The sequence below is a fragment of the Schistocerca gregaria genome, chromosome 4, assembly GCF_023897955.1.
Source record: "Schistocerca gregaria isolate iqSchGreg1 chromosome 4, iqSchGreg1.2, whole genome shotgun sequence".
NCBI classification, from domain to species: domain Eukaryota; kingdom Metazoa; phylum Arthropoda; class Insecta; order Orthoptera; family Acrididae; genus Schistocerca; species Schistocerca gregaria.
In genome coordinates, this window is record NC_064923.1 from 570,072,356 (window position 1) to 570,087,717 (window position 15,362).

Genomic DNA, 15,362 nt, shown 5'->3' on the forward strand with positions numbered 1-15,362 from the left:
TGTATCACAATAATGGCACCCAGCCATAACTGCTCCAGCCACCGACAACCTGTGAGCAAGGTACATAAAATCCTGTGAAACATCCTGCATTTGCTATCCACATAAAATCACACTTGTTCAGGAGTTGCTTTTTTGCTGGCCCACCAGGAAGACAAATGTGTGCTCTGGAATTTCTTGCTTGCATGGAAGTGGACAGTGAATGGCCATTGGCCGGCCAGAGTGGCTGAGCAGTTCTAGGCGCTACAGTCTGGAACCTCGCGACTGGTACAGTTGCAGGTTCGAATCCTGCATCGGGCATGGATGTGTGCGATGTCTTTAGGTTAGTTAGGTTTAAGTAGTCCCATGGTGCTCCCAGCCATTTGAATCATTTGAATGGCCATCGAAAATGGAACAGTTGAATCCCATTTTCAACTCCAAGGACATGGCAATGCACAGAATTGCAGAATATGGGCAACGGAAAATCAGCACACACATCAACCAGTAACACTTCATTCTGTGAAGGTGACTGTGGGGTATGGGTTGGTGGCATCATTTATCGTAAGTTTGTATCTTTTTTGAGGAGATGATTTCTGTGGGTTCTGTTACCTGTACCATCAACGGTAAACACTATTAGAATCTTTTATGTGCCAACATCATTCCAACCCATCAATAGTGTATAATATACAAATATTGCACACTTAAGAAATTTTGAGAAGCTTCCAGAAATGATAAATATTAACAGCAAATATTTCTCAGTGGTCTGATTGGACCTGGTGACCCACAGCATGCTAGCCAGCAGTGCTAACTGCTTCCCCACATTAAATATGCCACAGCTCATGGCAGTGTATTCAATTTTCAGTTTCAGTGGAACAAAAAGAAATTACAAAAACAGCATTATTTCTGGAAAACATAAAGTAATTGTGTTAAAAAGTGAACTGTGTTGTTACCACAGTAGCACTGGGAAAACTATCACATGCAAACCCACCAGTTCAAAGTCTGCATGTGTCACCTTACATCTAATTTCTGCCTAATAACATTTATCTTTCAGTTACCAATAAAATAACATCATATGCAAAGCTCATGACCCACTGCATTAACATGCTTAATGTTGCTGTTAGTTAAACATCAGATGTTCTAGTTACCAGCTGCTATGTATATTTTTGTCTAGATTAGATTAGATTAGATAAATAATACTATTGGGTAGGTTACACATTCAACAGGACTGTCTGCTGATCTGCTATTGTTTGACACGCTCATTAGGAAATGTTTTCCTCTTTTCGGCAGGCCCACTGGTAGTGAAGTGAGAGTGAAAAAAAAAACATGTTATCATAATCACAGAAGAGTTCTTCTTTAAAAACAGACTAAAAGTCTTCTTCATTCATGTGTTAAATCTAGTTCATTTGTTTGAATACATGATACTAAAACAGATCTTTCAAGCAATGGACTCAAGTACTAGTACACATTTGCATGAAATCCTTGTCACAGCACAGGTTGGGTCTTCCAAGATCTTGCAGAGTTAACCACAGTCACTCATCAAATGTTACAAGCCTTAAATAAAAAGATATTATCAGTTGTCCAAAGGGTTAAAGTTTGTAAATCATACTACCTTGATGAAATTTAAATTTTATGTAATTACTTATACTTAAACATTTGATTTGAATCATTCATAACAAAAAGTGGCGTTGAATACATCAAACAATGAAGGAAGAAGAGGAAATTTTAATGACTGGAAAGAATTCACTATTGCAGTTCAACAGCATTACGTTTTGGGTCCACTCTTATTCCTTATATAGAGTGAACCGCGGAACTTGGATATCCAGAACATTTCATAAATAGTTCTTGCTACTGAAGTTATGTTTCTGACAAATGATATTACCCAATAGGGCAAGTAAATTGCCATGTTAGTACAGAAACACTTATAAAATTCTAAAATATGTCTAGGGTTGTCCCAGTATACAAAAAGGGAGATAAAGACTCTCCATGTAGTTACAGGCCTATTTCAATAGTACCCACATTCTCCAAGGTAATAGAATTCATCATGTACCAACAATTATCATCTCACTTTGAGAATCTAGGAATAATGAATGCTACACAATACGGGTTTAGGATGAATCTGTCAACCATTGATGCAATCAACACGGTAGTCAGTTACATCCTCAAAGTTTTTGAGAACAAAGGCTTTGCTCAAGTCTCATTCTGTGACCTAAGCAAGGCCTTCGACTGTGTTGAGCACACGCCACTACTAGAGAAACTAGAATTCATCAAAGGAAACAGTCTCAGACTGTTAAAAGCTTATCTCAACAACTGTAAACAGGTAGTTTGTGTTGGTAAGGAAATGTCAAACATAGAAAATGTTTAAGTAGGTGTGCCTCAGGGATTTGTACTGGGGCCTTTCCTGTTTCTGATAATAATCAATGACATCCCCTCATTTATTAGATCCACCACTGTATTGTATGCAGATGATATGACTTTTCTTCATAGCAGTAACAATCTTAATGATCTTAAAACCTGTGCTGAAAATACATTCACTCATGCACCATATTGGTTCAGAGCAAATGGTTTCCTGCTAAATGAAACTACAACTCAGCAGATAATCTTCACTCTAAGAGACAAGCCACTATCTGATGACTCTAGTTCTGTTAAATTCCTGGGAGTTCATTTAGATGAAAAGTTATCCTGGGGCCAACATATAAACTATATTAGTAGTAAGCTATCTAGAGTAATTTATTTATTAAGACAACTCAGAAATTGTGTACCTGAAACATACATCAGATCATCTTATTTTGCATTTATCCAAAGTATAATATCCTATGGCATTATCTTGTGGGGTAACTGTAGTCGTATATATATGACATCCTATTATTGCAGAAGAAAGCCATTACAAAAATTACAAATTCTTCACATAAGGCTCACTGCAAACCCTTATTTACTAAACAAAAAGTTATGACTGTAATAAACCTGTATATATACAATGTCTTAATCTTTACGAAGAAGAACCTACAAGATGTGAAACATAGAGAAAATATACATTGTTACAACACAAGAAGCATCAAACACATATACACGCCTTACCACAGTCTATCAAAATCAATAAATAGCTATGAAGTCACAGGGCACAAACTATTTAATAAGCTGCCACATGCCATACAGGATCTTCCTGAACATACATTCAAAGAAAGACTGCATGAATGGTTTATTGCCCACCCATTCTATGATATCAATGAATTCTCCAACTGTAAAATGCAGTAATCCAACTGATGACCCACTGTACAGTTATTGTAATATAAGCTAAAATATTTCAGTAGTCAATACCTTATCACATTGTATTATAAATTGTAACTTCATTTGACGTTGTCAATTGCTGTAATGGCCTAAAGACAATAAAATCTTTATTATTATTATTATTATTATTATTATTATTATTATTATTATTATTATTATTATTATTAACACAATAAATATGCTTTTTAAATGGAATGTTGTAATTTATTTAATTGCATTCATTACCTGTTTGGACAGAATTAACTGTAAAAACGTGAGACAGCTATTAATTTATCCCACACATCTTATATACACTCTTTCACAATATATTTGGTGTCAAATTGTTATCTACATTAAATATCTGTTTAATCTGTAAGTGTATATTTTAGGTTTTGTTATCTTTGCCTCATGTACTATATTTCATTCTCTTTTTCCAGACCCAGTATTTATCTACAATGCTGTAGTAGCTGTCTCTCATATGAATTTACATCGCTGGGCTGAGCCATTTGCAGGTAATGTGTGTTGTGTGTCAACATCAATGGTGCATAAATGTCATGGTTACATCACTGAAATGCTGCTAGTTACAGTTTAGTGTGCCTGTCCTTTACTGTTTTCTGCAATATACTAGGAATTATAATCATATACTTTCTTGCAACCTCTTTGGATATTATTGAAAACAAATGGTGCAAATAATACAACATAGCAAAAATGGAATTACAGAGTAACCCACCAAATTTTTATTTATGAAAACGTCGCCTTGTGGGTATTAAAATAATCTCTCCACATCAATGACTTGTGTCTGTGACAGAATCCTAAAAACAATTTCCCATACTGAATACATCTAAGTTGTATGTTTACATGCATTTCTTAATAAATTTCACTTTTGGGAAGTTAAACAGAATAAACTGTACTTACAAAATGTACATTTTGTTTAATATGTCCAATTATTCCCATTTCATGAAGTTTATAAAAACTTTCACTTTGTTTAGAAAACTATTAATGCACATTGATGAGAAGAGGGAGATAAGTGATGGGCAGATGGGGCAGGAAGGAGCATGGCTAGTCATAAACAACAAGCAGGCACAGCTCTTCTGTATAGGGAAACAGGCAGCTACCTATGGCAATGAAAATGCTGTGTGAGTAAAATTACTTCATTTGGAGACTGAAATGCTCCATCTCAGGTAATGTTTCTTGTGGGAGAGACACTTGACAAGGAGAGATTCACATTGGCAGAGGAGGGATTCACATTGACAGACTGTGTTACAGACATGAACTTAACCTCAGAATGTGGGAATGTAACATGTGGCAGCACTGGGTCTGTATTTGTTCGTAATCTACATAAAGGATCTTCCTATGGCTTTAATGGGTAGACTGAAAACTAATGGGTGTTGATGACACAAGTGTACTAATCAAAGGTCCAAACTCAGTCTTCCCAGATACAGCTCTAACAATTACAGAACATGTCTACTGTCTTAATATCACAAAGACACATATTATGCAGTTTCAAACAAACAAGAAACATGTACTAGAACCAGAAGTAGACATTAATGGTCATACACTGAATGAAACTGTGTGTAAAATCCATGCAATCCACACAGTCAGCAAACACAGGGTGTCCCTCAACGGGGTTTACACTGTTTGGACTTTAATGACTAAAATAAAACTTTGAAGTTTTAAGTCACATATGTGGTCACAACATTACTGATAACGTTTTCCTGTTGAAGATGTTCAAAATTTTCTCCATTGAGAGCAGTATAGCATCTGCAATGCTGTGGAACAGATCAATACACAAGTGTTGTGGTTGCCACTGGAATGGATACACAGGCACTCACAATCACCTCTCTCAAGTCATACTGCAAATGTGGCTTTGTGTATGCCACATGGAGTGGCTGAGCAGTTTGAGGCGCCATGTCATAGATTGTGCAGCCCCTCCTCTTTCAGCCATAGGTGTGTGTGTTTTTCTTAGTATAAGTTAGTTTAAATAGTGTGTCAGTCTAGGGACCAATGACCACAGCAGTTTGGCCCCTTAGGAATTTACACACATTTGTGGCTTTGTGGTGTAGATAGTGTCCTTCAGAGTTCTGCACAGAATTAAGTCTAGCAGCAATAGCTCAGGAGATCTGCGTGGAAACTCATACTTCCTCATAGGCCTGTTCACCTGTCAACAGATGTTTCATTGAGGAGTTCCCACACGTCATGATGTTAACATGATGGTGCACTACCTTGATGAAAAAAAAGAAAACAATCTTCAGCTCAGTACAGCTGGTGAACAGCTGGTACAGTTCATTCCTGCAACATGATATGGTACTTCACATCTATCACTTGCAAATTAACAGCTCATTCTCCTGTAATATGTGGGTTATTTTTTGCCCAGTACATACAGCTATAGTGATTGATGGTTCCATTCAGTTTAAATATCACCTCATCAGACCAAACAATGTTCACTATTGCAAATTCATTCACAAAATTTGAGGCACCTATCCAGATCACTCTTATTCATCATGTGAAGCAACCTGGGTATATAAGGTTTCCACTTTGCTTGCTTTAAAATGCAGTAAGCACTTAATTTGCTTACACCTGATTTACATGCAGCTTTATGTGTGGAGTTCTTATGGGATTTGTGAAACTTTGTACCACTGCATCCACTCCTCCTTCATCCACTACTGATTTCTTTCTGCCACACTGTCCCTTCCTCTCAAATTTGTTGCACAGTTTCATTATTGTTACATGTGATGGTGGTGTAGTATCAGACACTGCCATTGTCTCTGCACTTCTTTCATGTTTTCAAATTTCCAACAACACTTTAAAAAATCAACTTTCTTTGTTCCAAGGACACATTTACACCCATCTTTATATTTACACGACTATACACACTAGCCTTGAGAGCACCATATAATCACAATTAGATCAGGTTATCATTAATACCTCCTCAGTCATTAAAGTTATAAACTCCTTTGTGGGACACCCTGTATATAAATTAATCAAGAAGTTTCGTTCAGTATGTTTTAATCTTCAAAGTATTTTTCATTGTTTTATTCTAAAAACAAGACTATTAGCTTGTTTCACATCCTATCACTCCCTGCTGCCTCATGGGATTATTTTCTGAGGCAGTGCAGTTAAAGTAAATACAGTACTCGTATGGAGAAAGATGTAAGCATATTGGAATTTTTATGCCTGCTTCCCAGTACATTTCCATCTACTATGTAATGCTTCTTGTTACTCAAAATGAAAATCAGTTTGAGCTGAATTGTGATTTGCACAGTCACATTACAAGACACAAAAATGATTTTCATATATATTCTGCTTCCATGTTGAGGGTTCATAGCAGAGTTTTGTATTCCAGCACAAAGATATTCAACAATTTCCCTCTTATGCACAAAATGAGGATACCATACCAGTTCAGACAAAAATTACAAATATTTCTCATTAGGGGATCACACAAATTATCTGATTATCTACAATCAACACTGAATATTTCTGTTATCTAAATGGCAAGTCAAAGTGTTCATCACATATGTGCATGGCAAATATTGGTATGTTATACAATACACAGGCTTATGCATTTATAGATGTTGAGAACTATTTTCTAAAAAGAATCAGATAAAAAATAAACCACCAATGTAGTCAAGTAAATATTAAGCTAGCAGAAGGAAATAGGCAGTGATCATCCAATACAAATAAAGTAGAAGCAGCAGCTTTTCTCAGACTAGCATCTACCTTTCTAATTTACTAAGTTAAATTATGCTGGCATAAGCAGCATACTGGTCGTTTATTGTTAATGCAGTGTACAGATTAAGTTCCTATTGTTTGTTTGTGTTTTGACAAATACCTTAATCCTGAGTCAAGTGGAAAGATTGAACCAGGGACTTTGAAGGTTCTGTGACAAGCTACGCTGCAACTTCCTGGACTTGTACCATAGAGTTGAGAACTGTACGACCCCTTAAGTGGGTCAGATGCGCACTATACATCACAGGCTGTTACCCATGTAGCTGACAGTGTGGGGTACACACAATGATTTTTGTTTTTATTAGCAGCTCTCCATCCACTCCACATAATGATAGTTGTAGGAAACCCAGATCAGTGTAAAATTGAAAGAAATGCCTGCTGCAGGTGAGAATGTTAAAATCCTAGAGGTTAACTGCCAGAGCATTCATAGAATAGTGAAAGAATTCGAAGTGCCCCTAAAACACCGTGAAGCTCATATAATACTAGGTACAGAAAGCTGGTTGAAATCTGAAATTAATAGCAGTGAGATTTTTGGGGAAAATTTAATTGTATATTGAAAGGATAGGCTAATGGAAAATGGAGGTAGTGTGTTCGGCACAGTAGACACGAAACATAAGTCAACCAAAATAGATATTGCACTTGAGAAAGTTTGGGCAAGACTCAATATCAGGGATGGGCATAAAATGGTAATTGGATCCTTCTATTATTCACCAGACTCATCTCCTGATGTAACCAAAAGCTTTAGAGAAAGCCTCAGTTTACTTAGACATACCATAATCATCATTGGAGACTTTAATCATCCAACCAGCAATTGGAAAAATTATAGTTTTGTTAGTTGTGGGCTAGATAAGAGATTATATAAAACATTACTAAATGCCTTCTCTGAAAGCTATTCAGAACAGATAGTTCAGTACCCCACTCATTTTGGGAATAAATTGGATCTAATGGCAATAAATAGACCTGATCTCTTTTAGGACATCCACATCAAGATTAGTATCAGTGACCATGACATGTTTGTGGCAACAATGCTTACCATAGTGCCTAGACAACTAAAACAAGCAGAAAGATTTATATATTCAATAAATTAGATTAAAAAAATCAGTAGTGACTTCTCTGAATGAGGAAGTTGGGACTTTCAGCTCAGGGAAAGAGCATCTAGAGGAACTATAGTTGACCATGCACTGGACAGATATGTACCCCATAGAACAATTCCTAATAGGAGAGAACCTCCATGGTATACAGTCACTTAAAAAAAACTTCTAAAGAAACAGACTACTGCATATAAGTGTAAAACGAAGCATAGTGATGTAGACAGAGAGATGCCATATAAAATGCATTTGGCAGTCAAAAGAGCAATGTGTGAAGCCTTCAATGACTACTGTAGCAAAATATTGTCAAATGATCTTCCACAAAAGGCAAAGAATTTCTGGTCATATGTAAAGCTGTTAGTGGCTCTAAAGTTGATGTTCGAGCATCAAATAAGACAAGAACTTAAACTGAGGGTATCAAAGCAAAAGCTGAAATGCTTAGCTCTCTTTTCAAATGTTTCTTTACAAAGGAAAATCCAAGATAATTGCTCTCATTTAATACTCGTAGCAATGGAAAAATGAGCGAAATCAGTATTGGTGTCAGTAGTATTTAGCAACAGCTGAAATGATTAAAAGAACAAAGCTGCAGGGTGTGATGGCATCCCTGTCAGATTCTATATGTATTTGCAGTTGACTTAGTCCCTATTCAATCTATAATCTAATGTAGATCTCTCGAACAAAAACCAATGACCATTAGTTGGAAGGAAGCACCGGTCACACCCATCTACAAAAAGGGTAGTAGAAGTGATGCACAAAACTACCATCTAATATCTTTGACATCAATTTGTTGCAGAATCTTAGAACATATTCTAAGCCCATACATAATGAGGTATCTTGAGCGTAATGACCTCCTCCATGTCAACCAGCATGGGTTCCAGAAACATCAATCATGTGAAACCCAACTCACACTTTTCTCAGATGACATTCTGAAAGCTTTCGATCAAGGCTGTCAAGTAGATGTGGTGTTTCTTGAGTTCCAAAAATCATTTGACTCAGTACCACACCTACACTTACTATCAAAAATTTTATCATATGGGATATCAAGTGAAATATGTGACTTGACTGAAGACTTTTTGGTATGGAGGATCCAGATGTTATCTTAGATGGAGACTCACCACCAGATATACAAATAACTTTGAGTGTGTCCCAGAGAAGGGTCTGGAATTCTTGTTGATCTTGCAGACAATATTAATAATAACCTCAGACTTTTTACATATAATGCAGTTATCTGTAATAAAATACTGTCTGAAGGAAGCTGCATAAATATTGAGTCAGTTCTTGATAAGATTTCATAGTGGTGCAAACATTGGCAACTTGGTTCAAATGATCAAAAATGTAAAATTGTGCACTTCATAAAACAATGCAGCACTTTGTGGAGATTTGAAATGGAATGATCACATAGGTTCAGTGATGGGTAAAGCAGGTGGTAGGCTTCTGTTTATTGGTAGAATACTGGGAAAGGGCAGTAAGTCTACAAAGGAGATTGTTTGAAAATCACCAATGTGACCCATTCTAGAATATTGTTCAAGTGTGTGGAACCTACACCAAATAGGATAACAGGCAATATTGAGAGTATACAGAGAAGGGCAGCACGAATGGTAACAGGTTTGTTTGACTCAGGGGAAAGTGTTATAGAGACGCTGAAGAAAATATGCTAACAGGCTCTTAAAGATCAATGTAAACAATCCCAAGGAAGTCTACTAACAAAGTTTCAAGAACTGGCTTTAAATCATGATTCTGTTAATATCCTACAACCCCCAATGTATTGCTCACATATGGATAATGAGGATAATATTAGAATAATTACAGCATGCATAGAGGCATTCAAACAATCATCCTTCCCATGCTCCTTACATGAAAAGAACAGGAAGAAGTCCTAATACGTGATACAATGAGACATCCCCTCTGCCATATACTTCATGTTGGTTTTCAGATTATACACTATGTCATCAAAAGTATCTGGACACCCCCAAAACAAATGTTTTTCATATTAGGTGCATTGTGCTGCCACCTACTGCCAGGTACTCCATAGCAGCAACCTCAGTAGTCATTAGACATCGCGAGAGAGCAGAATGGGGCGCTCTGCGGAACTCACAGACTTTGAACATGGTCAGGTGAGTGTGTGTCACGTGTGTCATACATCTGTACATGAGGTTTCCACACTCCTAAATATCCCTAGGTCCCTTGTTTCCAACATGACAGTGAAGTGGAAAAGTGAAGGGACACATACAGCACAAAAGCGTACACGCCGACGTCGTCTGTTGACTGACAGAGACCACTGACAGATGAAGAGGGTCATATTGTGTAATAGGTAGATATCTATCCAGACCATCACATAGGAATTCCAAACTGCATCAGGATCCACTGCAAGTACTCTGACAGTTAGACGGGAGGTGAGAAAACTTGGATTTCACGGTCAAGCGGCTGGTCATAAGCAACGCAACACACTGGTAAATGCCAAACGACACCTCACTTGGTGTAAGGATTGTAAACATTAACAGTGGAAAAATATTGTGTGGAGTGACAAATTATGGCAATCCAATGGCAGGGTGTGTGTATGGCGAATGTCCTGTGAACATCATCTGCCAGCGTGTGTGGTGCCAACAGTAAAATTTATAGAGGTGGCGGTGTTATGGTTTGGTCGTGTTTTTCATGGAGGGAGCTTGCACCCCTTTTTGTTTTGCATGGCACTATCACAGCGCAGGCCTACATTGATCCTTTTAAGCACCTTCTTGCTTCCCACTGCTGAAGAGCAATTTGAGGATGGTGATAGCATATTTCAAGACAATCGAGCACCTGTTCATAATGCATGGCCTGTGGTGGAGTGGTTACATGACAATAACATCCCCGTAATGGACTGACCTGCACAGAGTCCTGACATGAATCCTATAGAACACCTCTGGGATGTTTTGGAATGTCGACTTCATGCCAGGCCTCACTGAGCGACATCGATACCTCTGCTCAGTGCAGCACTCCGTGAAAAATGGGCTGCCATTCCCCAAGAAACCCTCTAGCCCTCTCTGAACATATGCCTACAAGAGTGAAAGCTGTCATCAATACTAAGGGTGGGCCAACACTATACTGAATTCCAGCATTACCAATGGAGGGTGCCACAAACTTGTAAGTTTTTTTCAGCCAGGTGTCCAGATACTTTTGATCACATAGTGTAGTGTAGATGTAGATGCAGATGTAGATCTTCTTCTTGGTGGTATTTATTGAGCAAGATGAGTAATGGACAAATGAAAAAGCTGTCTATCTATGTAAATAGGCATCCCAAAACATTTGGATCCTCTCCCATACTAGCTACCTCTCTGAATATGTGCGTAGAATCTGTGCTTTCTGCATACCCTTCTTTGTCATAATTCCCTTGGTCTAAACCTCTGCTCATTCCCTTTTATCTCCCTTTATCTTGCCCTTGCCCTCATTTCTCCATCCTGTCATTTTCCACTTGACTGCTTTCCTGTTTCTTAAGTCGCCCTCTTGCTACTACCAATGAGAGGCAGCAGTTTCCGTTACTATATTGACTTTTTTCCCTCCCCTTGTCTGTTCCTCAGCCACATGCTTTTCCCCTCTTTCCATTGTTGTCAGCAGGAGTAACCTCTCATAATGAGTCAGCTTCACCAGGGCCATAAGTCTGTGTGTGTGTGGATGTCTGTGTGGATATGTTCTGTGAGACTGTCTACTTCAACAAACAAAAAAATTAGCTAAAAAACTAGTAATACCTTTCTCCTGTTGCATGTTCCTCCATGCATCAGCATTTGTTCTTTCTATCCATGTACTTCCATAGCTACTAGACTAGAATTTAATCTATATAAACTGCCCCCATGAACCATGGACCTTGCCGTTGGTGGGGAGGCTTGCGTGCCTCAGCGATACAGATGGCTGTACCGTAGGTGCAACCACAACGGAGGGGTATCTGTTGAGAGGCCAGACAAACATGTGGTTCCTGAAGAGGGGCAGCAGCCTTTTCAGTAGTTGCAGGGGCAACAGTCTGGATGATTGTCTGATCTGGCCTTGCAACATTAACCAAAACGGCCTTGCTGTGCTGGTACTGCGAACGGCTGAAAGCAAGGGGAAACTACAGCCGTAATTTATCCCGAGGACATGCACCTTTACTGTATGATTAAATGATGATGACGTCCTCTTGGGTAAAATATTCCAGAGGTAAAATAGTCCCCCATTCGGATCTCCGGGCGGGGACTACTCAGGAGGACGTCGTTATCAGGAGAAAGAAAACTGGCATTCTACGGATCCGAGCGTGGAATGTTAGATCCCTTAATTGGGCAGGTAGGTTAGAAAATTTAAAAAGGGAAATGGATAGGTTAAAGTTAGATATAGTGGGAATTAGTGAAGTTCGGTGGCAGGAGGAACAAGACTTTTGGTCAGGTGAATACAGGGTTATAAATACAAAATCAAATAGGGGTAATGCAGGAGTAGGTTTAATAATGAATAGGAAAATAGGAATGCGGGTAAGCTACTACAAACAGCATAGTGAACGCATTATTGTGGCCAAGATAGACACAAAGCCCATACCTACTACAGTAGTACAAGTTTACATGCCAACTAGCTCTGCAGATGATGAAGAAATTGATGAAATGTATGATATGATAAAAGAAATTATTCAGGTAGTGAAGGGAGACGAAAATTTACTAGTCATGGGTGACTGGAATTCGTCAGTAGGACAAGGGAGAGAAGGAAACATAGTAGGTGATTATGGATTGGGGCTAAGAAATGAAAGAGGAAGCCGTTTGGTAGAATTTTGCACAGAGCATAACTTAATCATAGCTAACACTTGGTTCAAGAATCATAAAAGAAGGTTGTATACATGGAAGAATCCTGGAGATACTAAAAGGTATCAGATAGATTATATAATGGTAAGACAGAGATTTAGGAATCAGGTTTTAAATTGTAGGACATTTCCAGGGGCAGATGTGGACTCTGACCACAATCTATTGGTTATGACCTGTAGGTTAAAACTGAAGAAACTGCAAAAAGGTGGGAATTTAAGGACATGGGATCTGGATAAGCTGAAAGAACTAGAGGTTGTACAGAGTTTCAAGGAGAGCATAAGGGAACAATTGGCAGCAAGGGGGAAAGAAACACAGTTGAAGAAGAATGGGTAGCTCTGAGGGATGAAGTAGTGAAGGCAGCAGAGGATAAAGTACGTAAAAAGACGAGGGCTGCTAGAAATCCTTGGGTAACACAAGAAATATTCATTTTAATTGATGAAAGGAGAAAATATAAAAATGCAGTAAATGAAGCAGGCAAAAAGGAATAGAAACGTCTCAAAAATGAGATCGACAGGGAGTGCAAAACGGCTAAGCAGGGATGGCTAGAGGACAAATGTAAGGATGTAGAAGCTTATCTCACTAGGGGTATGATCGATACTGCCTACAGGAAAATTAAAGAGACCTTTGGAGAGAAGAGAACCACTTGTATGAACATCAAGAGCTCAGATGGAAACCCAGTTGTAAGCAAAGAAGGGAAGGCAGAAAGGTGGAAGGAGTATATAGAAGGTTTATACAAGGGTGATGTACTTGAGGACAATATTATGGAAATGGAAGAGGATGTAGATGAAGACGAAATGGGAGGTAAGATACTGCGTGAAGAGTTTGACAGAGCACTGAAAGACCTGAGTCGAAACAAGGCCCCCGGAGTAGACAACATTCCATTAGAACTACTGACGGCCTTGGGAGAGCCAGTCATGACAAAACTCTACCAGCTGGTGAGCAAGATGTATGAGACAGGTGAAATACCCTCAGACTTCAAGAAGAATATAATAATTCCAATCCCAAAGAAAGCAGGTGCTGACAGATGTGAAAATTACCGAACTATCAGTTTAATAAGTCACAGCTGCAAAATACTAACGCAAATTCTTTACAGACGAATGGAAAAACTGGTAGATGCGGACCTCGGGGAGGATCAGTTTGGATTCCGTAGGAATGTTGGAACACGTGAGGCAATACTGACCTTACGACTTATCTTAGAAGAAAGATTAAGAAAAGGCAAACCTACGTTTCTAGCATTTGTAGACTTAGAGAAAGCTTTTGACAATGTTGACTGGAATACTCTCTTTCAAATTCTGAAGGTGGCATGGGTAAAATACAGGGAGCGAAAGGCTATTTACAATTTGTACAGAAACCAGATGGCAGTCATAAGAGTCGAGGGGCATGAAAGGGAAGCAGTGGTTGGGAAAGGAGTGAGACAGGGTTGTAGCCTCTCCCCGATGTTATTCAATCTGTATATTGAGCAAGCAGTAAAGGAAACAAAAGAAAAATTTGGAGTAGGTATTAAAATTCTTGGAGAAGAAATAAAAACTTTGAGGTTCACCGATGACATTGTAATTCTGTCAGAGACGGCAAAGGACTTGGAAGAGCAGTTGAACGGAATGGACAGTGTCTTGAAAAGAGGATATAAGATGAACATCAACAAAAGCAGAACTAGGATAATGGAATGTAGTCGAATTAAGTCGGGTGATGCTGAGGGAATTAGATTAGGAAATGAGACACTTAAAGTAGTAAAGGAGTTTTGCTATTTGGGGAGCAAAATAACTGATGATGGTTGAAGTAGAGAGGATATAAAATGTAGACTGGCAATGGCAAGGAAAGCGTTTCTCAAGAAGAGAAATTTGATAACATCGAATATAGATTTAAGTGTCAGGAAGTCGTTTATGAAAGTATTTGTTTGGAGTGTAGCCATGTATGGAAGTGAAACATGGACGATAACTAGTTTGGACAAGAAGAGAATAGAAGCTTTCGAAATGTGGTGCTACAGAAGAATGCTGAAGATTAGATGGGTAGATCAAGTAACTAATGAGGAGGTATTGAATAGGATTGGGGAGAAGAGAAGTTTGTGGTACAACTTGACTAGAAGAAGGGATAGGTTGGTAGGACATGTTTTGAGACATCAAGGGATCACAAATTTAGCATTAGAGGGCAGCGTGGAGGGTAAAAATTGTAGAGGGAGACCAAGAGATGAATACACTAAGCAGATTCAGAAGGATGTAGGTTGCAGTAGGTACTGGGAGATGAAGCAGCTTGCACAGGATAGAGTAGCATGGAGAGCTGCATCAAACCAGTCTCAGGACTGAAGACAACAACAACAACAAACTTATAAAAACAATACACTTTTGTCTCATTGACTTGGTAGGCAACTGTCAGACTACATATCCAAAAGTATAGTATTTGATACCCAGTCTGTCCTAGAATTTCTTCTGCCACTTATCACATTCTTCAGCTCTGCAAGTGATTTTTTAACACTTTCAACACTGCCCTCTTTATCCGGCACTTGGTTCTGAACTGGCATATT

At 38.5% G+C, this 15,362-nt stretch overlaps 1 protein-coding gene across 1 annotated transcript in view; it reads left to right on the forward strand.

Annotated features, from left to right (window-relative positions):
* LOC126365889 (uncharacterized) overlaps nt 1-15,362 on the forward strand; it is a 103,311-nt gene that overhangs the window by 76,358 nt on the left and 11,591 nt on the right. The window contains exon 4 of the mRNA XM_050008602.1: nt 3,678-3,752. Coding sequence (XP_049864559.1) covers nt 3,678-3,752 — 75 coding nt within the window. The remainder of the gene's footprint in view (nt 1-3,677; nt 3,753-15,362) is intronic.